At 36.6% G+C, this 22,432-nt stretch overlaps 3 protein-coding genes across 6 annotated transcripts in view; 2 read left to right on the top strand and 1 right to left on the bottom strand.

The window, feature by feature from the left end:
- usf2l (upstream transcription factor 2, c-fos interacting-like) overlaps positions 1-12,145 on the bottom strand; it is a 22,180-nt gene extending 10,035 nt beyond the window's left edge. For 3 of the 4 annotated variants that reach the window (XR_014031853.1, XR_014031854.1, XM_081389700.1), the window contains exons 1-7: positions 11,995-12,091; positions 10,728-10,875; positions 10,396-10,454; positions 9,994-10,082; positions 6,021-6,110; positions 5,739-5,859; positions 4,279-4,366 (exon numbers count right to left, since the gene is read on the bottom strand). Coding sequence is in view for 2 of the 4 variants with exons in the window: in XM_081389700.1 (XP_081245826.1) it covers positions 4,279-4,366; positions 5,739-5,859; positions 6,021-6,110; positions 9,994-10,082; positions 10,396-10,454; positions 10,728-10,765 (485 nt within the window). In the remaining 2 variants the exon portion in view is untranslated. The other variant, XM_081389699.1, reaches the window with a different exon arrangement.
- Positions 1-22,432, top strand: part of LOC308704774 (uncharacterized protein) — a gene marked incomplete at its 3' end in the record, with an annotated part of 525,175 nt that overhangs the window by 390,932 nt on the left and 111,811 nt on the right. The gene's annotated exons all lie outside the window — the stretch shown is intronic.
- etfb (electron transfer flavoprotein subunit beta) lies at positions 11,904-22,432 on the top strand. The gene is made up of 7 exons (XM_081389701.1): positions 11,904-12,392; positions 15,874-16,032; positions 16,902-17,060; positions 17,151-17,213; positions 18,366-18,524; positions 19,549-19,752; positions 21,920-22,432. Exons 1-6 carry the CDS (start codon positions 12,339-12,341, stop codon positions 19,717-19,719), a joined length of 765 nt encoding a protein of 254 aa, XP_081245827.1. The 5' UTR covers positions 11,904-12,338; the 3' UTR covers positions 19,720-19,752; positions 21,920-22,432.

Genomic DNA, 22,432 nt, shown 5'->3' with positions numbered 1-22,432 from the left:
CTGGCAAATCCACCGTTATAACAGCAATCCGCCATGGAACAAGCACGCCTGCTCAGGGAATGTGAGATGTTGCTCTGATTGGTTTATTTCACGTTACGCCCAAACCACACCTATGAGTAATGAAGCGACTTCAGACCAACACATTTTAGATTTGCATCGGGCGCAAGAGTCATTTATCCCGCCGGTATAATGGCAACAGCGCCCGAGATCCGCCCACAAAGTTACTTGCGTTTCGAGTTTGATACTTGCGTTTCAGATCATTACAATAGAGCCCATAGTCTCCAATGCCATCTCTCTCATGTTCGTGTGCTGTTCTTCTTCGCGCAATTTTTTTTTCCCCAAACTACTTCAGCGGACCTTTAAGTAACCGGGGTTAAGTAACCTTAACCAATGAAAATAGCTGCAGGGCGGGATTTCTGCTTAACTGGTTTGCGTCCATTGGGATTTTTTTATAGAAAGATAAAAAATACGGGAAAATATTTAAACGGGATGATAGCAGGATAGCAAGGTAAAATACGGGAGAATCCCAGGAAAAACGGGAGGGTTGACAGGTATGACACAGAGCCTGCAGACAATCACTCCCTGGGTAAATCCCATCCCAAATTCAAAAGACAGACCCCTGACACGTGGGGGTGTCGAAATTAATCGTTTCTACGATGCATCGAGGACGATTCGGTATCGGTTCAGTAATAGATCATAACCAATTATAACATACTGGCGCTTTTCTGACGTCATTTGTGCGTCATTTGTGCGAGTAATTAAAAAGGCTCCAACTACTTTAAAAGCCTACATCTAGGCACATTTCAGCTTTTATGAACAACCTGGTAAGCACGACCTGGAGAAGACACACGCTGTGTGTAAATCATGTCAAGCACAAATAAAATATTCAGGGGGTAATACCACTAACTTGAGAAAACACGTCAGCCGTTTTCACCCCGAGCTGTTAGTGCCTGGCAGAGTCTGACTGCTTATATTTATTGACAAAATTGTGTACATGTGAAGTAAAACTAAAAATTGAGGATGCAGTGCATCGTGATATCGAATTGAAATGAATCGATGACATGATAATCGTAATCGAACCGAACTGTCAGACCAGAGTAGGTTCACACCCCTACTGACACGGTATTATTTGACCTATAAAATGTGTAAATGTGTGTGTCATTCAATACTAATTTATGGGTTATGCTTTAATGGACAACACCTGTGGCTGTAAATGCAAGTTTTGCAAACTGAGGGACGATCTTCTGTGGTAAATTTACACTAAGATACAGAGCTTAAAAATAGGCTTAAAAACTAGGACTGTCCAACTTAATCGCATCCAAAATAAAAATTTGTGTTTACATAATATGTGTGTGTACTGTGCATAATTATTTTGTATATAGTGAAGAAAATAAGTATTTGAACACCCTGCTATTTTGCAAGTTCTCCCAGTTAGAAATCATGGAGGGGTCTGAAATTGTCATCGTAGGTGCATGTCCACTGTGAGAGACATAATCTAAAAAAAAAATCCAGAAATCACAATGTATGATTTTTTAACTATTTATTTGTATGATACAGCTGCAAATAAGTATTTGAACACCTGAGAAAATCAATGTTAATATTTGGTACAGTAGCCTTTGTTTGCAATTACAGAGGTCAAACGTTTCCTGTAGTTTTTCACCAGGTTTGCACACACTGCAGGAGGGATTTTGGCCCACTCCTCCACACAGATCTTCTCTAGATCAGTCAGGTTTCTGGGCTGTCGCTGAGAAACATGGAGTTTGGGCTCCCTCCAAAGATTCTCTATTGGGTTTAGGTCTGGAGACTGGCTAAGCCACGCCAGAACCTTGATATGCTTCTTACAGAGCCACTCCTTGGTTATCCTGGCTGTGTGCTTCGGGTCATTGTCATGTTGGAAGACCCAGCCTCGACCCATCTTCAATGCTCTAACTGAGGGAAGGAGGTTGTTCCCCAAAATCTCGCAATACATGGCCCCGGTCATCCTCTCCTTAATACAGTGCAGTCGCCCTGTCCCATGTGCAGAAAAACACCCCCAAAGCATGATGCTACCACCCCCATGCTTCACAGTAGGGATGGTGTTCTTGGGATGGTACTCATCATTCTTCTTCCTCCAAACACGTTTAGTGGAATTATGACCAAAAAGTTCGATTTTGGTCTCATCTGACCACATGACTTTCTCCCATGACTCCTCTGGATCATCCAAATGGTCATTGGCAAACTTAAGACGGGCCTTGACATGTGCTGGTTTAAGCAGGGGAACCTTCCGTGCCATGCATGATTTCAAACCATGACGTCATAGGGCCCTATCTTGCACCCAGCGCAATTGACTTTGTACACGACGCGTGTATCATTCCTATTTTGCACCCGCGCACAGCGGACTCTTCCCTCCACAGACGCACGTCTGTAAATTAGGGAATGAACTTGCGCTCCCGGGGGCGGTTCAGCGAAAAGAGGAGGCGTGTTCCGGCGCAAACGTTCCCTGGTGCTATTTTGCAGTTTCAGAAAACAATACCACCACTGACCAGGAAAAACCTCATCTAAAGTCAGTGGCGCGTTGCGCATGTATCATTCCTATTTTGCACCCGCGCAAAGCGCGCTTTTCCCTCCACAGAAGCACGTCGCTAAACTAGGGAATGAACTAGCGCTCCCTGGGCGGTTCAGCGCAAAAAAGGAGGCGTGTTCCGGCGCAAATGTTCCTTCATGCTATTTTGCAGGTTTAGAAAACAATTGCGCCACTAACCAGGAAAAAATAGTTTAAAGTCAGTGGCGTGTTGCGCATGTTATTCATATGCTATTTTAAGGGCGCATGCTTGGCCATAATCAATGTAGCGTGTGCACAACGCGCATACACTTTGATTCTCTCATCTACACAGAAGCAGCAGTTTTCATTTTTGCAAATCATACATTATTACGATAGATAGATAGATAGATAGATAGATAGATAGATAGATAGATAGATAGATAGATAGATAGATAGATAGATAGATAGATAGATAGATAGATAGATAGATAGATAGATAGATAGATAGATAGATAGATAGATAGATAGATAGATAGATAGATAGATAGATAGATAGAGCGCGCCTGCTCTTAAAGGGAATGTGAGATGACGCTCTGATTGGTTTATTTCACGTTACGCCCAAACCACACCTATGAATAATGAAGCTCTTCAGACCAACCCATTTTAGATTTGCGCCTGGCGCAAGAGTCATTTATCCCGCCGGGAAAATAGCAACAGCGCCAAGACCCGCCCACAAAGTTACTTGCGCTTTGCACTTTTACACTTGTGTTTCAGATCGTTAAAATAGGGCCCTTAGTGTATTACCAACAGTAACCTTGGAAACGGTGGTCCCAGCTCTTTTCAGGTCATTGACCAGCTCCTCCCGTGTAGTTCTGGGCTGATTTCTCACCTTTCTAAGGATCATTGAGACCCCACGAGGTGAGATCTTGCATGGAGCCCCAGTCCGAGGGAGATTGACAGTCATGTTTAGCTTCTTCCATTTTCTAATGATTGCTCCAACAGTGGACCTTTTTTCACCAAGCTGCTTGGCAATTTCCCCGTAGCCCTTTCCAGCCTTGTGGAGGTGTACAATTTTGTCTCTAGTGTCTTTGGACAGCTCTTTGGTCTTGGCCATGTTAGTAGTTGGATTCTTACTGATTGTATGGGGTGGACAGGTGTCTTTATGCAGCTAACGACCTCAAACAGGTGCAATGGAGTGGAGGTGGACATTTTAAAAGCAGACTAACCGGTCTTTGAGGGTCAGAATTCTAGCTGATAGACAGGTGTTCAAATACTTATTTGCAGCTGTATCATACAAATACATAGTTAAAAAATCATATATTGTGATTTCTGGATTTTTTTTTTTAGATTATGTCTCTCACAGAGGACATGCACCTACAATGACAATTTCAGACCCCTCCATGATTTCCAAGTGGGAGAACTTGCAAAATAGCAGAGTGTTCAAATACTTATTTTCCTCACTGTATATAAATACACACACATGCATGTATATATTTAAGAAAAATGTGAATTTATATATAAAATATTTATATTTATATATAATATAAATTATGTATATAAACATATATACACACAAATATTTCTTAACTATATACATGAATATGTGTGTATTTATATACAAAACAATTATACACAGCACACACACATATATTATGTAAACACATACTTTTATTTTGGATGCAATTAATCACGATTAATCGTTGCCCAGCCCTATTAAAAACATAACACTTGTTTTGTGCCTTTTTTTTTGTACTTACACAGTGTAAGTGTGTGTGCGTGGAGCTAGAGTCCGCTGAGAGGCAGAGAGCAGAGCATCTGAAGGAGTCATCATCACGTAGAATTGACCTAAACCAGAGACGACAGATGTTGTAAACACTACAATCACATCACATTTACTGCCACTGAGAGAACTCGTGTTTATTCTGATGAGAGATTTATTGTATGATAATGTAGAGTCTGTAAGTTCACAACCAAAGGGATGAACAGAATCACTACAATATTATTTTATTTTTATACAGTACATATATACAGTACATAATAAATAATTGTATTATAAATATATTAAAATTATATATATATATATATATATATATATATATATATATATATATATATATATATATATATATATATATATATATATATATATATATATATGCACACATATAATAATAAGGATGATGATAATAATAATATTTATTATTATATGCACTAGCAGTCAAAAAATAAATGGAATTTTTTTTTTTATGTTTGTGAAAGAACTATCTTATGCTCACCAAGGCTGCATTTGTTTGATCAAAACAGTGCAAGTAAAACAGTAATATTGTGAAATATTATTACAGTTTAAAATAATGTTTTTTCTATGTGAATATAATGTAAAATGTAATTTATTCCTGTGATCAAAGCTGAATTTTCAGCATCATTACTCCAGTCTTCAGTGTCACATGATCTTTCAGAAATCACTCTAATATGATGATTTGATGCTCAAGAAACATTTATGATTACAATCAATGTTAAAATATCTAATATTTTTGTGTAAACTGTGATACACTACTATTAAAATGTGTGGGGTAGGTAAGACAACGATAAAGAAATGTATGTATTTTTACTCAGCAAGGACACTTTTATTATATTTAAATAAAAGATTATATTTCAAATAAATGCTGTTTGTTGAACTTTAAAATAATCCTAAAAAAAATACTTAAAATTGGTTGTACTGTATATGAAATAAATAGAATGCAGCTGCTTTAAAATAATACATCAAATTGATAAAACTAAATATTTCCCATGATAAAAAGATAAAATAATGAGATTAAGGATCTTTCATTCATTACTGAATGCAAATGAGTTCAAAATAAGTCTGGCATCATCACATGGATATTTTAGACTCTTGAGGATCGAAGTCGTTGTGAAATGCAGATAATAGCACACACACACACACCTTACTCTGAAAGTAAACTAAACAACTTCATTACTTGGTAGAAGAATTCTTCATTAGTTAGAACCATTCCTCCACTTGTTGTGTTATTTTGATTTAATACTGTGAAGCTGCTTTGATACAATCTGTATTGTGAAAAGCGCTATACAAATATACTTGACTTTCCATGTTTTTTGAGACATCCTCTAACTGAAGTGAAATGACTATATAACGATCAGCTGCTCAATCTATTGAAGTGTGTTGTGATTCTGTGCGTGTGTGAGGCGGCAGATCTCAAACCTGTCGTTTGTGTGAATGTGTGTTCGGCTGCTGTTCCCTCGCTCACAGACGATGCTGGGTAATACACACATCGCGCCTCCTCTCTGTCACCTTCATTACTCAAAGAGTTTTGAATTACTGTCTGGAAGAAAACAATGCATACACTTTAACATCTGGCGATTTGGTTATGGCTGAGTTTGTGTAAATATGCATTATCTGCTCTGACACGTTGTCATGTTCTGCTGTGTGTTGAATGAGACTCATGTTGAGCCATAATGAAGTGCGAACATGTTGATTTCATACCTGCGGGGATCCAGTGATATTAGCCGGCTCTCCGACTTCACTTCTACCCTCCAGTGTTTGATCTGAGACAGGAATCACTCGGTATGTCACCTGAGGACGACAGAGAATCCGAAATCAAACACCTCCCTATATACAGGGTTCATACAGAGACTGTAAAATTCAATTCAAGGACTTTTCACGCACTACTTTCTTGGTTTTCACGGACTGAGATCTCACTTATTGGACAGTATCTTTATTGTCTTTTAAATTCTATGAAAGTAAATGGAAATGGATAAATAAAAATAATCTAATAAAACAAAATAGTACAAATAATAAAGTGCAGCACATGCAATGACTGTGGAAACATGAGGCCACAGGAGAGGATTTATGAATGACAGTGAAGCGACACAGCTGACGCTGGTAGATCACATGATAATGACAACATGGTGGATGTAGTACGTCAAGAATACATTCATACTATATAGAATGTACTTTTTTAGCACTCAGAAAGTAGAGAATGTGCGATTTCGGACACAGCCAGAGACTTCCATTACTAGGGCTGATTAAAATATAGATTTTTTTTTTAATATTATCCAATATTGATTCTTAATATGCCTTTTTTCAGTGGATGTATAGAGTATTTTTAGCACCATTTCCATGACGTTTGTTTTATATTCCAGATGTTTTTAGGGTTTCAATAGCCCTGTTCACACTGGATTAGTATTATCCGGGGACCTCATGTGATTTAGAAATTTACATAAAAACGATTTATAGATTATCATGACAGAATATGCTAATCAATGACTAGGAGATAGTTAACTCCACATCAGCAACATAATTCATGAACTAACCATTCAGAAATGTCCTGTTGCTTCTACATGTTGTCACTTCCTCTTGAGTCTCTCCATCATTGTCTGACTCATACATAACATAAACGGCTAAAAGTTTTTGAAATTGTCAAGTGCATGTGTGTGTGAGGTAAAAGGACACGAGCTCTTGAAGCTCCGCCCCCTGTGCCGGGAGCAGCAGCTCATTTGCATTTAAAGGGGCATTTCACCCATTTGAACATTGCTTTTTATTTAAAGTGGGTCATATATGTAGTCGAAATGTAAAAGAAATTTTGAATTTGGTGCCTTTGTGACCGAGAAAAGACAAAAAATAACTTTAGGACGCATTTGTATGAAAGACAACAACTCCCACAATGCACCATATTGCACAGCTCCGCAAGCCACTCCCACTAATCCAGAAAGCGCATATCTGCCTATAAGAGAAATCACTCTTCCGTCTACAAGGCTAGCTACCACCAGAGCTTGAAATTAATTTCACATTCACACAAAATGTCTAGTTAGTTGGCGAACTCATATAGTACATTACTCCTCGATTGTATTTCTTTCGAAAAGGTGAATTATTGCATGGTACCGGGATGTTCAGTCAGAACATTATGCGGTGCGAAACTAGGAAACTTGTTCACAACACAAACGTCCGTGTCCTCGTCTGATTCAGAGATTTCGTCCAGGAGAAATTGTCATCGTTGAAATTCTTTGCCGCAGACGGACTCTATCTCTGTGTTCGTAGTTGCATAGTGAGATCACCGGCGCCACCGGTCCGCCCTAACTCGAGCCAGTCCGGGCTCCTCGTCCGCGGCAGGCAGGTCTTCTGCCTCGGCTGCTCTTCGCTATAATGCGGCTTGTAAAGGTTGCCACAAACACCTGATTCAAGCATCAGACTTCCGAAATCCTCTTCTTCTATATCATATTGAGCACTCTCCTCCGCTATTGTCATAACTTTACATCTGTCTCCACAGCGCCTGTTAGCTTAGCTTCAAACAAGATGGAGGATATTGCTTTCAGTTTCAGAGAGTAAAGTCCCACCCACTGATCTGTAATAGGTCTGTAGCGTGAGCGGGTCCCGCCCCCTGGGAAAGATGAGGAACTAGTGCTTGTAGTCTCAACAGCAATCCCCCCCTCTTACACTTCCTCCTACAATGACGCAAAATGACGATTTTTGCGTCATTGTAGGAGGAAGTGTAAGAGGTAAATAACAGATTTCTCCCATCTCAGGGGAAAATGAGAGAGTGTTGCATGACCATTCAATAGAATGACTGGGTTTCTAACAATGCAAAGCTTAATGCAAATGGGTGAAGTGTCCCTTTAAAGGGACAGACACAAAAATGGTGTGTTTTTGCTCACTCTCAAAAAGTGACAATTTTAACATGCTATATAAAAATATCTGTGGGTTTTTTGAGCTAAAACTTCACACACACACTCTGGGGACATCAGAGACTTATTTTACATCTTGTGAAAAGAGCATTACACCACCCCTTTAAAGTCCCCCTGTAGTCAGTAATTGTATTCCTTAAAGCACACCTTTGATCACCAACATTACATATTTAAAAGTTTTTTCCTTGAAAAAAAAAATCTTCATGCCATAACGTTGCTTGAATGTAACTACACTTTGTATACGTGGTCCTATGAATATGCAAATGAGCCCCGCCTCCACTCACTCACTCAGCTCAGAGATTCACTGGTTGACGATCACACGTTGATCTGATTGGTTACAAGGTAGTTTGTGACGTCAGAAACACCAGCGATTTCAAAGCGAGGAAATACTCAGCAATGCTGTCGACTTATGAATTTACACATGGTTTGTCTTAAAGCGTATTAAAAACACCACATAGAGATATAAACAACATTAAAAGCTGGATTTTCACCACAGGGGGGATTTAAATGATACTTTAGCTGATGTTGTACAGCAAGATATGATGTGATTAAGGTATCGCAACATCTCGACATTCAAAACGAGAGAGTCTGCTGCTTTTTGTCGACCTAAATAAGCATGGAAAATGTCATGATTAACTATAAAGTGTTCATGGGAAAGTTTCCAGCGTCTCCTGGCTGAATTCTCCATTCATCCATTTAATAATCATCCCTCCAGTCCCATGCAGAGAGCTGTGCATGATCTAATTTAAAGGTCTAAAACGACACAGTTGTTCACTGAAAGAATACACATTTGTAAATGCCCCTTAACAGCCCCCCCTCCAATCATCTGTCATGTGACCCACCTTCTGACTGACATGTGACACAGGCCCAGTGCCAATCCCAGTGAGAGATTAGAATCACATGACTGCCAGTGCAAATAGGTGAAACTCAAGAAAACGATATTCATAAAGAAAATAAAGCTTTTTTCAATGTCCATTTATGTACTTTTCCCCCCTACAATCTCATTACTGTATTTTTGTTATTCCTATTATTCTCAGTGGTTGTTCTCATTATATTAGAGGGGGAAAAATGCTAATGTTTTTTATTCAGTATTTTTAATATTGTTTAATCAGCATAAATTAAATACTGCCATAATGTATAACTATACCATTTTAATAAAATCCCTCCTTTTTTTGCATTAAAGTAATGAAAAAATAATTCATCCTTCATTCTCTGAAATTTAATTTTTGGGCATTTTGTTGTAAAACCAGACAGGTACTTGGGCAATGAAAAATAAAATAAATCTATTTTCAATGGCCATTTATGTACAACTAAATTCTCATTATTCTCAGTGGTTGTTCTCATTATATTAGAGGGGGGGGGGGGGGGGGATCTGTATTTTATTCAGTATTTTTAATATTGTTTAATAAGCATTCATTAAATACTACCAAAATATATAATACAATTTTAATAACCCCCCCACCCCCCTTTTCTTTTTTTTTTTCATTAAAAATAATGCAAAAAATAATTGAACAAATAACTCATCCTTCATTTCTGAAATATAATTTGAAGGCATTTTGAGGTATTTTGAGGTAAACCCACACAGATACTTGGTCGAGTTTATAAGGTTCCCATTAAGAGAGACAAAAATGACAAAAAACATGAACTAACTAAGAAATGAACTATATCAGACAGATAGTCAAAGGCTGTTGGCATCGACATCGGTTTAATCCTCCTCTGAAAAAGCTTGCCTCTAATAAAGGAGTTATCTATGACGGCACTGAAAGGACACTCACCTGTCCTCCAGGATTTTCTGTGTGAAACTGATAGTGAACGTTTCCGTCCACACGAGCTAAAGGACGAGGATCACCGGCGACTGCCACACCTGCAGGATTTAACAAAGGTCATCGGCATCAAAGTAATTTGCGTTTAGATTTTATAATTAATAGCACTTATAAGTAATCTAAAAGTCTCTTGATTAACATGAAATATAATGCATATGACATGTATAATAAAGAATAAATAAAACAAAGTGTTCAAGATCATTTATAGCACATCATACTGTTGCTAAACTCGCCAACTACACATGCAGAACTAAAGCAAATATCTTGGGAAATAAGAAGAACATCAGGAAAAGAGAGAACCGTAACAAATAAAGCATGCATCATGTGACCAACACAACTTAATAACAGACATACCTTCAGCTATTTGTACAATCTTCCTTTCTTGATTTTTGTGACTGCAGATAAACTTGTTCCTGTGACGCATAAAAGTACAATATCAAGTTCATCAACTTTTACAATCACAATCCCTTCTCAGAAGTTGTTGGTCTCTATGTATACAAAACAACTCTGAGGACCAGCAGATTCAGAACAGTGCTGATTCTCCAGTCGCAGGAGATGCACAATGCATCAAATTGCATTATTAAAAATATATTTTCTTCAATCATTGTCTTCACAGTGCATTCCTGTATCTCTGATAGCTCTCTGTGAGAATCTGAGCTGCGGACAGACAGTGTGTGAAGCATTACCTGTGTGAAGAGTGTGTGTGGAGCTGCAGCTGATCCATCAGTGCTCTGACTCTCACACACACAGATCATGATCACGGGAACAAACACTCCAGTCATGTGAGATTCTGCTTCTTCTTCTGAGGCTTAATGGCAGCAGTACTGCCACCAGCTGGAGTGAGGAAATAACATATTATATTTAAATACATATATAAATGTAAACATTTCATACACATACAGTATATCTATATGTTTTTCAGTATTTTATCTTATTTTTATTTGATAAAAAATACAGAAAAAAACTGTAATAATGCGAAATATTATTACAATTTAAAATAACTGAATATTTTATCATTTATTCCTGTGATCAAAGCTGTATTTTCAGCATCTTTACTCCAGTCTTCAGTGTCACATGATCCTTCAGAATTAATTATCATTTGCTGATTTATTATCAATGTTGTAAACAGCTGTGCTGCTTAATATTTGTTTGGAACTTGTAATACTTTTCAGTATTCATCAATAAAAAGTTAAAACAGGATTTATTCAAAACAGAAATCTTTTCTAACAATATAAGTTTTTACTATCCTTTTATCAATTTAACACATCCTTGCTCAATAAAAATATAAATTTATTTCAAAAAAAGAAAGAAAAAAATTACTGACCCCAAACTTTGGAACAGTACATGCTGTTTTGTTTTCTTTGTTTTTGCTTTTTTTTTTCATCAAAGAATCCTAAAAAAACGTACCACTGGTTATTAAAAAAATATTAAGCAGCACAACTGTTTCCAACATTGATAATAAATCATCATATTAGAATGATTTCTGAAGGATCATGTGACACTGGAGACTGGAGTAATGTTGATCACATAAATTACAGTTTACTATATATTTACATAGAAAACAGCTATTTTACATTGTAATAATATTTCTATAATAATATTTTACAGTTTGTTTTATATTTTTGATCAAATAAATGCAGGTTTGTTGAGCTGAAGAGGCTTCTTTCAAAAACATTAAAATAGTAATGTTTCCAAATGTTCCATGTTTCCAATGTATACACACGTATATGAACAAAACTCGGAGCAACTTTAAGAAATCTATACCTATAATCAAAATATTATTACACACAAATTCAAGCTCTTTGTTTACATTAAAAAAAAATAAGGGCACTGGTTAATTTTGACTGAAGGCTTTTCATTGTGACCACCAGATGTCCTCCTTTCGAGCGCTTCAGTGAATCATTTTGCCAATGTATTTAGTTTCTAATTCTTAGAAAGTTGCGTTTTTCTCACCACTTATTGTAATAATTTCGTTTAATATTGAGTGAAGTCTAGATATGCTGGCAGCGCAGCGTTTAGTAACAACAGTGAGTCACACGACCTTTAACCTACTTACAAAGGAACCAATTTTAAGTCCGTTTCAGCCAGGTTTCAGCTCGAGTGCAAGAACACCCAAGTTACTGATTGGCCACAGCTTAGCTTTTGATTGACAGCTCCCAGATCTGAGCAGTTCTATTGGCTCACAGAACGGGCGTACGCTAAGCCCCGCCCCTAATGGTGTCACACCACTAGCGCTCCGGCAAGATCCTTCTGCTGAAGTTCACCGATGCCCGGCGTCGAACAGAGGAAGGTCCACGATGAGCGCCCGAGTTCTGGTCGGAGTTAAACGGGTCATTGATTATGCTGTCAAGGTACACATCAGATAAAACACACTCTAATGCTTTTAATTATGAATAAACACGGTGTTGTCCTGCTTTGGACAGTTTATGGCAAGGAAAAGAGCTGAGTGTAGGCCAGCTGCTCTGTTGAATGAGGATAGCTCTGTATAAACTGGGTTGTTTGATGAAGGTCAGCGTTATTAATATTGTTGTTTTAATTAATATCTGACGAAACTACTTCCAATCATGGCCGTGGGATCATAATAATGAACTATATTCTACTGTAAACAACTGTCCAGCTGTAATTTCATAAACATGCACGTTGCATAACATAATAATTAGTCCTGTTAAATCGATTAATCGCATCTTACATAAAAGTTTGTGTTTGTTGTATATATATATATATATATATATATATATATATATATATGTGTGTGTGTGTGTGTGTGTGTGTGTGTGTATACATTTACATATTTATTGCACACACATATTATACAAACACAGACTTTTGTGATTAATTGCAATTAATCGATTTGACAGCACTACTAATACATATAAAAGTGTCAAAAATGAAATACATGTGATCTTTTAATATGACTGCAGGAATTCCTAAAAAGAATTAAATGTTTTCACATTTAATCAGTGTTAATGTTGAAGTTTATATTATTAATATTTATTGTCAAAACGTGGGTCAAACTTGATAAATTATAATGCCATTTTCTTACATATTAAATATAAATCTCAGCATTGCCTAAATGCAATTACATTTATAGACAACAGATGGAAAATAAAATATTTCCATCTGTTGTCTATAAATGTAATTGCATTTAGGCAATGCTGAGATTTATATTTAATATGTAAGAAAATGCCATTATAAGTTATCAAGTACTTTTATCCAAAGTTTTTGTATAATTTCACTTTTGTTTAAAATATAGGGGAAGAAGGGACATTTTATTAAACAGACTTATGTATTCATCGTCTTTTTGATTTTGAATTGATAATTTTTTAATAAAAAAATATTAAACAGAATTGATAAGATAATGTATTAAAAATATTAAAAGATCACTGACAAAAAAAAAAGTGTCATGGTTGAGATTACTTGATTTTCAAGATACAAGATAAACTTATTTTATTGATCACTCAATTAGCAATTTTTTTTAACATAGAATGCAGATCTACAACGTTTGCTTAAATGTGTTATACACCCAGTGTGCAAAACCGTATTTGATCGATCTCTGAATACTCATTTTCTGATTTAGTCTGTAATCTTTGTTCTTTTGACCTTCTATAATGGCCTTTATCAAGAAATCAGATTACAAATGAGTTGCTATGCTGTGATTTATTGATCTGTCAGATCATATTGATCAGGCTTGTTACCAACACATCGTGAAATGTCCCAAATCTGTGTTGTTGTGATCTTTTCAAATCAGATTCCAATGAGTTAGAGCTGGATGCTCGATGTAAATGTGTTTGTTGTAATTTGTGATCCTGAAACCTCTGATCTGACTCGGTCGGTTATGATCCAATACGCCTTATATAGGGATATTGATCTGAAAGTATGTGTCCTCAATACTGCTTGAGTGTCAGAGCGATCAGTGTGTGTTGTCTGCGTGCTGTGTGTGTTATGAAACAGCCTCTGTTGTATCAGAGTCTCTGTGTCCTTCATGCCACTCTTGGAATAGTGTGTGCACAGGTCATCTGAGGTCAAACATGTCGCCTCTGATTGTGAATGTTTTGGACAACCTCCAGTTAAGCCTTGTAAAAGTCCAGTCACATTTATATATATATATATATATAGTGCTTTTTACAATACAGAGTGTTTTAAAGCAGCTTTACAGAGATAACAGGAAAATAATGCAACAAAGTTTGTTTCCAGAAGAAAATAGCGTCACAGTCCAGCTTAAGTTCGTTCAGTGATGTTTGATTTTTGTTGTAAAAAAGTTATTAATTTAGTTCATTTATAGGCTATATGTAGTCATCGTCCAGCTCAGTTCCGTTCTCACCGTCTTGATCCAGCATTGTCGTTATAAATGATAATGAGCTGACCAAGATAAAAGTTCAGCTTGGAATGAAAAGTCATATCCTCCTGGGACTCAGGAATAGACTTTTGTCCACTGTAGTGGACATTATATTTTAGTGAATTTCTCTGACATCATACATGTCACATGTCACAACCTGGGTGTCCTGTAAAGAGCACATTCAGGACTTTTCAGAGATACCAAATGTGTGGAGGTTTCACCATGAAAACAACTTATCCTTGGTCTTTAAAAATGTCAGTGTGATCAAATGTGAAATATGATAATATATTGTATAATATAATATACTTTTCAAATTGTATTTCATAAACCAACATCTCAGGGAAACGTTTCAAATCAAAAAATGACTTTCTGTTCCAGAACAGGGCATTGATTTCCTACATGTCCACTGTAGAGACATCAGGACTTAAATCATGTTTGTCAGGCATTTTGGGAGACACAACAAGAAAATAAGGAAATACATCAATATTCCTATGAAATATTAGATATTATTATTAAAATGTTGCTAATTATTACTCCAATTATCACACTTCTTTTTTCATTAAATGTTGCACCAAGAACACATTAATGTGCATACAGTGTATAGATACATTGCATTGAATGGGAATATTAATTTATGGCCATTTTACTCCCATATTGCATAAAGTTAAATGGTGTATCAATCTTTCATAACATAGTTGAGAATCATCTTTATACAAATTTTGGTTAAAAGAAATCCTGAAACCCCAAAATGTATTGGTGATTGAAAAAAAAATCCCATTGTTTATGCCTATATATAATTTCATGTCATTTTATTTTTTAAAACAACTTAAAAAATAAACAGAGGACATAGCATAACGTATGAATAAAATATAATTTTTCAAAAAAAAAATTTTTTACCATTTGTTTCTTGCGCTCTAAACAATGTGGTGACATGAAAAAAAGCTAAATTCAAAAAACTTTTTTTTTTTTTTCTGGGTCTCAGGAGGATATGAAAAGCTTTGTGTTTTTTGTTCTTGTTCTGTAAAGTTTGACTTAAAGTCTGTAAAGGTGAAGACCCAACTTTAAGCATGTTTTGTAAGATTCCCCTACCTGTTAAACATGTTTTATTAGATTGTCCTGGACTTAAAGAGATGGTTCGGAGTAATTTCAACATAGGGTCCTTTGCACCGGGACCTCGAGCCAAACCTAGGACCCAAGGTTGAAATCACTCCGAACCATCCCTTTAATACAAGTAGAATGCTCTTTTATGAAGTTACCTCGCTTAAGGACTTATTTAGTGAGATTATGCCTGAAAAGGTTTTGGATTTTTTTATCATATGTTAATAAAAAAAATCTTGTATTATATGACTTGCTGTTTTTGTTTGTTTGGTTGGTTTTTATTGTATTTTATTTATATTTGTAATTTAATTTTTGCTTTGTATGCTGACATGGCACTAAATAATCTGAATCTGTTCACGTTCTGTATGATTACTCCTCTGTGTCTGTGTCCATCTCAGATCCGGGTCAAGCCGGACCACACAGGAGTGGTTACAGACGGCGTCAAGCATTCGATGAACCCCTTCTGTGAGATCGCGGTGGAGGAGGCCGTCAGACTCAAGGAGAAGAAGCTTGTGAAGGAGATCGTGGCTGTCAGCTGTGGTCCTCAGCAGGTTCAGGTAAGAAATACACAAGTTTTATACTGTATATGTATATATTAGGGCTGCACGATATTGAAGAAAAATGATTATGGCTTACAACTTCTGAAAACCCCAAACTCAAAATCTCAGAAAATTAGAATATTACATGAAATCAATAAAAAAAAAGGATTTTAAATACAGAAATATCGGCCCTCTGAAAAGTATAATCATGCATATGTATATAGTGATGTATACTAAATATATTAGTTTCACCTTTTAATTTGAATTACTGAAATACACAAACTTTTGCACGATATTCAAATTTTTTTATATTTAAAATAATTTAGGCCACTCTTTTCTGGTAACATTAGACATTTGGCATTATCATTATGCCAACTTGCATTATTATACATTATATTCAACATTATATATAGCAGTTTAATGTAGTACTGACACTAAAACTCTGTAAACTTGAATTTTTCCTCACACAGTAATTTTTTATTTTGGGTGAACTATCCACGATACATATTGATCCATTTTTGTATTGCGATATATTGTGACACTGCTTATATCTCGAATGGCACAAGGTTTAAAATCCAGTTTTTAATGTAGTTTATATGTCTATGTGGTGTTTTTAATACGCTTTAAGACAAACCATGTGTATACTAACTGCGTATACTAAATGAGGGTGTAGAGATACATTTAAGCAATTTTAAGGCATAAAGATAAATTTTTCACTGGAAAAAAAAAACATTTAAACGAGTGAGTTTTAGGTTTTAGTGGATAAAATCATTGAGTACGGGGGACTTTAAGAGTTTCGTGTCTTTATGTTCTTTTACTACATGCTGAGAAAATATAAAATCACAGTTATTCATTTCCTGGTCATTACGTTAATATCTGTGTTGCAGGAGACAATCCGGACTGCTCTGGCCATGGGTGCGGACCGCGGGATACACGTGGAAGTGTCTGGAAAAGACTACGAGACGCTCGGTCCCCTGCAGGTCTCCAAGATCATGGCTGCTCTCGCTAAGAAAGAGGAAGCCGATCTGATTATTCTGGGTAAACAGGTAGCTGACGGTTCATTATTGTACAGTATTAACAAATTACTGAATATTCATCCGTTGATTTCATGATATTGTGTAATCTTCCTCTGTTAGGCCATTGATGACGACTGCAATCAAACTGGACAGATGACGGCAGCTCTACTGGACTGGCCACAGGTCTGTTCCCATCGGTGTATTTTAGTAATGTTTATAAAGAAAGCATCGCTATTATTAAGGATTTGAAGACCCTTGCATCATGGTAGTGATTTTTGCATGAGCATATTTCTTTTTCAATGTACATGTAGCGACAATAACCTTAGAGGTGTTGTAGGGTTATTTCTGACGCGTGAGATCCAAACAAGACGCTTCCAGTCCAATACTGCAATTATCACTTTATTTGTCACAGTTTCGATGCCAAAACACACTATAATCCACAAGTTTGCATGTCCACATACGATCCTGACACGTCAAAAATGGTTTACTTATTAAACCCACACTCCACCCAGTGTCCAACAGTGTAACTAAAACATATTATAAATAGAGCATAACATCGTGTCCTAACTACACGCGACACGACGCCGCAACGCGCGATAATTGGTTATTTTCCATGTTAATCAGAGTGTTTGTCCTAACCAGCCGCGACGGCGACACATGACCGACCCTATTTTAGAAACGGTTTCTATTTTTCTGCGACGTCGCGCTGGATCAACAAACACAAAGTGTGGCGATGATAATCTCAGGTGCTGTTTATGTGCTTTATTTAATGTTAAAAGCGTGTAATGTGACTCTGAATATCATTTAGTGCTCCAGCTTTGAGGCTGTAAAAGCAACAATGGATAATTCACCTCAGATCTTGAAATTAAACAAATGGAAACAAGAACGTTCAAACTGTGAACATACAAGTGTATTCTTTGACAAAGATTGTTTTAGTAACTCAGTGGCCTACCGGTATGTATTTTTAATAATGTTTAAATGGTGTAATATTTGTGAGTTTGATTATGCAGTTACTCATCCATTTTCTTGCAAGTGCGAATCTCTGGTGCTGCTGTGCACTCGCCGCGAGACTCCGCCCACACGCTGTTCTGATTGGCTGACTCCGCCCACACACTGTTCTGATTGGCTGTGGGTGATTGATTTTGACGCATCCCGCAGTCGCATCGCGTCTAGTGTGGACAGACTAATTATTTGTCGCTGGAATCTTATCCCATCGCGTCTGGTTAGGAAATTGAGTCTAAATTGATATTTGCTCTGCCTGTTATGTCACATTTCTTTATGGACTGAGAGTGACCCCTCTCCCGAATTCCCCCGAATTATTTTATCATTTTCTAGGGAACGTTTGCATCTGAGTTGACCTTAGAAGGAGGCAAGCTGAAGGTGGTGAGAGAAATTGATGGTGGATTGGAGACCATTATGATCAATATGCCAGCCGTTGTGACCGCTGACCTCCGTCTCAACACTCCCAGATACGCCACGCTGCCCAACATCATGGTACAGTAACGCAACACTGTACGGCTCTTTGCGCCCATAGGGATTACAGTTTTTTTGGTAACACTTTACAATAAGATTCATTAGTTAACATTAGTTAGTGTATACACTAACATGAACTAACCATGAGCAATACATTTGTTACTGTATTTGTTAATATTTGTTAATGTTAGTTAATAAAAATACAGCTGTTCATGTTAGTTCACAGTGCATTAACTAATGTTAACAACATTTTAATTAAGTATTAGTAAATGTTGAAATTAACATTTACAAAGATTAATAAATGGTGTATAAGTGCAGGTCATTATTAGTTCATGCTAACTAATTTAGTTAACTAATGTTAACCGATTAACCTTATTGTAAAGTGATAACGTGTTTTTTTGTTCTAGCAAAGTGTTCTAGTTTGGAATTAAAATTTGTAATGTGTTTGAAAGAAGTCTCTTACGCTCACAAGGCTGCATTTACTTGATCAAAAATACAGTAAAATTCTGAAATATTGCTACAATTTAAAGTTACTGTTTTCTATGTGAATATAATTTAAAAATTAATTTATTCCTGTGATCAAAGCTGAATTTTCAGCATCGTTACTCCAGTTTTCAGTGTCACATGATCCTTCAGAAATCATTCTAATATGCTAATATTTTAATATTTCACATTATTGTTGTTTTTACTTTATTTTTGATCGTATAAATGCAGCCTTGTCAACAAACATACAAAAATATACATTTTATTCGGATGTAAGGCTAAGATGTTTTAGTGATCCATCTCATTGGTTTTACTGGATGTTTTCCCCATACTATTTAATGCAAGCATAATCTATTTTTCTAATGAGAATTAGCATTTTCAAATGGTTCCCTCAGGATTTTTAGATGGGAAAAGCACTTTTGAATGAAATTCTATGGTTAACTTTGAATTGACGAGATGTAATTTTTCAAATGACCAACATAAGTGAAAAGCAGGGAAGAAAACATCCTGCAAAACTTGTACCATATGGCATGTATTAGTCGTATTTTTTGTGCCTCTGTAGAAAGCGAAGAAAAAGAAGATTGCGAATGTGAAGCCTGCAGACCTGGGAGTGGATGTGAGCTCACGGTTGGAGGTGCTCACTGTGGACGAACCCGCGCAGAGACTCGCTGGAGTGAAAGTGGAGACCGTCGAGGATCTGGTGGGAAAACTGAAAGAGGCTGGAAGAATATAGAGGAACTAGATGCAGTGCAGACTAACAGCGAAGGTAAGGATATAATATCACACTCACTAACTTGCTTCTCAAAAATGTTTTGCACAAATAATAAATTTAGCGTTGGCTAAAGTAGTTCCAGGCAGGTTTTGACCGCATTACAGCTCCATATCACTTCGCCAGATGATTTCAGTTATTTCAAAGGTCCTTATATCCGACAGCAAAAGAACAAAAACCCACAACGACACTCACCAAGCAAATAAATATAGTAAACAATAGGATAAAAACCACAAATTATTTCCAAGTAATTATATTTAATTATCTATGGAAAGCACTCTCTCTTTCTCCTGCTACAGGCACAAAAACGAAACATTCACGCACATTGAAAACTGTCAGCACTGCCCTGCGACTTTATCAATAAAATAGATTCGCATCTGCAAAACTCAACAATATTTCTCTATATTGAGGCAGCTGTTTTTGAAGCACTTAAACTTATAGTTTCACAGACTCAGGTTCAGGTAATTCACACACGCTTAATCTCTCTCTCTCTCTCTTTAATAGTGTTGGGTATCGAGAACCGGTTCCATTTTAGAACCGGTAACAAATTTCCAAAAATCCGGTTTTTCGATAAGACGCACACATTCCGATTCCTGACTTTGGGACAGTTGCAAATTCGTTATTTCGAATGTAGGCGCGCGGCAAGAGCGTTCATAATAGAAGCGACGTGGGCGCGACGAGCATGCGGAGCATGGCGCTCGTTTTTGCAGGCGCAACTATGCCTCGGCGAGATGAAAACATCTCAACTTTTCAGAATGCCGCAAGCGGTGCGCAGGTCATGTGACAAAAAACAAACAACCTTTCTGTAACATCGAAAGCTTGGCCGAACAGCTGATCATAGCTGACACCACGGGAGCGCAAGCGCTTGTGGAAAGGAGGAGAAAGCGGCACGGCCGTGCTTTTCCATGCATTTTTAGACGCGATATGTGAACGGTCCCTAATTCAGGAATCTATGTGGCTTAAAATCATTTTTGTTTTGTTTAAAATGGAGATCACGATTACATACATCAGACAACTACTCAGAATAACATGTTTAGTCTAATAGTCCATTTTTAAAAAACTCGTTTGAATAATTAATTCAAACACTAATTAATTCAGTGTCTCATAAATACTTGTTTAATTAATGAATGATTCGCCGTTTTTGAACGAATCTCTCGAGTCTTCTTGAATAAATAATTCAATGAAAAAACAGTTGATTTTTGCCACCTACTGGAGTAATAATGTAATCAACACCTTTATATGAAGAGACTCCTTTCACTTTAGCCATTTTATTGGTTATTGTTTAAAATTGGCAAAAATGAAAGGTAGAAATATTTATTCAAGTATTTGCCCTTTTTTCTCCCTCCAAAAAATACTGGAATCGGAAACGAGAATCGATAAGAACTGGATTCGATAAGCAGAATCGGAATCGCTAAAAATGAAACGAGACCCAGCCCTACTCTTTAATAACTGCATTAGTCTGCATATCAATGTCTCAAGCCTCCGTTACTAGCTCTAAAATTACATTTTGGAATTGATATGAATTGCGTAAGAAATTAGTTTGACACAAGAGCATTTTAAGAAGAAAAATCTGACAAATGTCAGAAATAAAATAAAAAAGTCTTAGTATCAGCAGAACACTAATAATTGACTCCAGGCCATTGAATTATTAGAAAAATAATGCACACCCGAGGTGTAACGTGACACTTCGCACCGTGGTCGAATTAACCACCTCGAGCATGCATTATTTTTCTAATAATTCAACAGCCCAGGGTTAATTATTCCTTACTTAATGCGACAACTGAGCAATACCTTTGTTATATGAGATTTACTGTTTTAATACAAATACAACTACCCATTGTTAGTTCATGTTAGCTCAGGTCTATTAACTGATACAGCTTTTGATTTGAATAATGTGTTGGCTAATGTTGAAATGGACCTGAACTAAGTTTAATATATGCTTTAGAAGTCTTTTTCATTGTTAGTTCTACTAATGTTAACAAATTAAACCGTATTTACTGATTAAACAAATAAAACATGAGGTCTAGAAAAACAAAAAGCTGTTTTATTCAACATGGAAGCAGGTTGCCTTCTTTTTGGCTGCCACATAGTAACAAAAATAAAAATGTCATGTAGTTTGAATAGGTAATTCATGTTATATTGTGTCCTTTTTTGTTTTCTGTAGGTCTTTTGTAACTGGTGATGGAGCAAACTACTGTTGATCAAACTGTGAGGCCAGTAAAGTCTGCATCGGGCCCGTCACAAATCCAGACCAGACCCATGTAGTTTATATAGTATCTGTGTTTTTGACTCTTATGTTCTTGTGAATGCTGAGAGACACTGATCCATCAACGCCCACCCGTCCCAGCGAGGGCTCACCAGTTCTTCTGTGCATTATAAGAAACAGAACATCAATATATAGGGAACACTTTAAGCCATTATATTTGTTTTCTCGATATGTTCAGTCAAAATCAGAACTGTCTGTGCTTCCTGACATTTATTGTGTAATGAAAAACTAGTGTACTTTAAATAAGGCTTAGAGTTTATTGATGTTGTTTAAAGCTAAGCATCATTTTTAACCAGACAGTGTCTCTCAGCATGAAGAAAGAGTAAACCACGTTACCACAAGCGCCTCTAAATGAGTCCTGATTGTACAGTATCATTTGATGACAATAAAAAGTTGTCTTTTTCATATGCA

The sequence above is a fragment of the Scardinius erythrophthalmus genome (genome assembly GCF_964197995.2).
Source record: "Scardinius erythrophthalmus genome assembly, chromosome: 16".
Taxonomy (NCBI): Eukaryota; Metazoa; Chordata; class Actinopteri; order Cypriniformes; family Leuciscidae; genus Scardinius; species Scardinius erythrophthalmus.
This window is presented reverse-complemented; position numbering and strand designations above follow the sequence as displayed.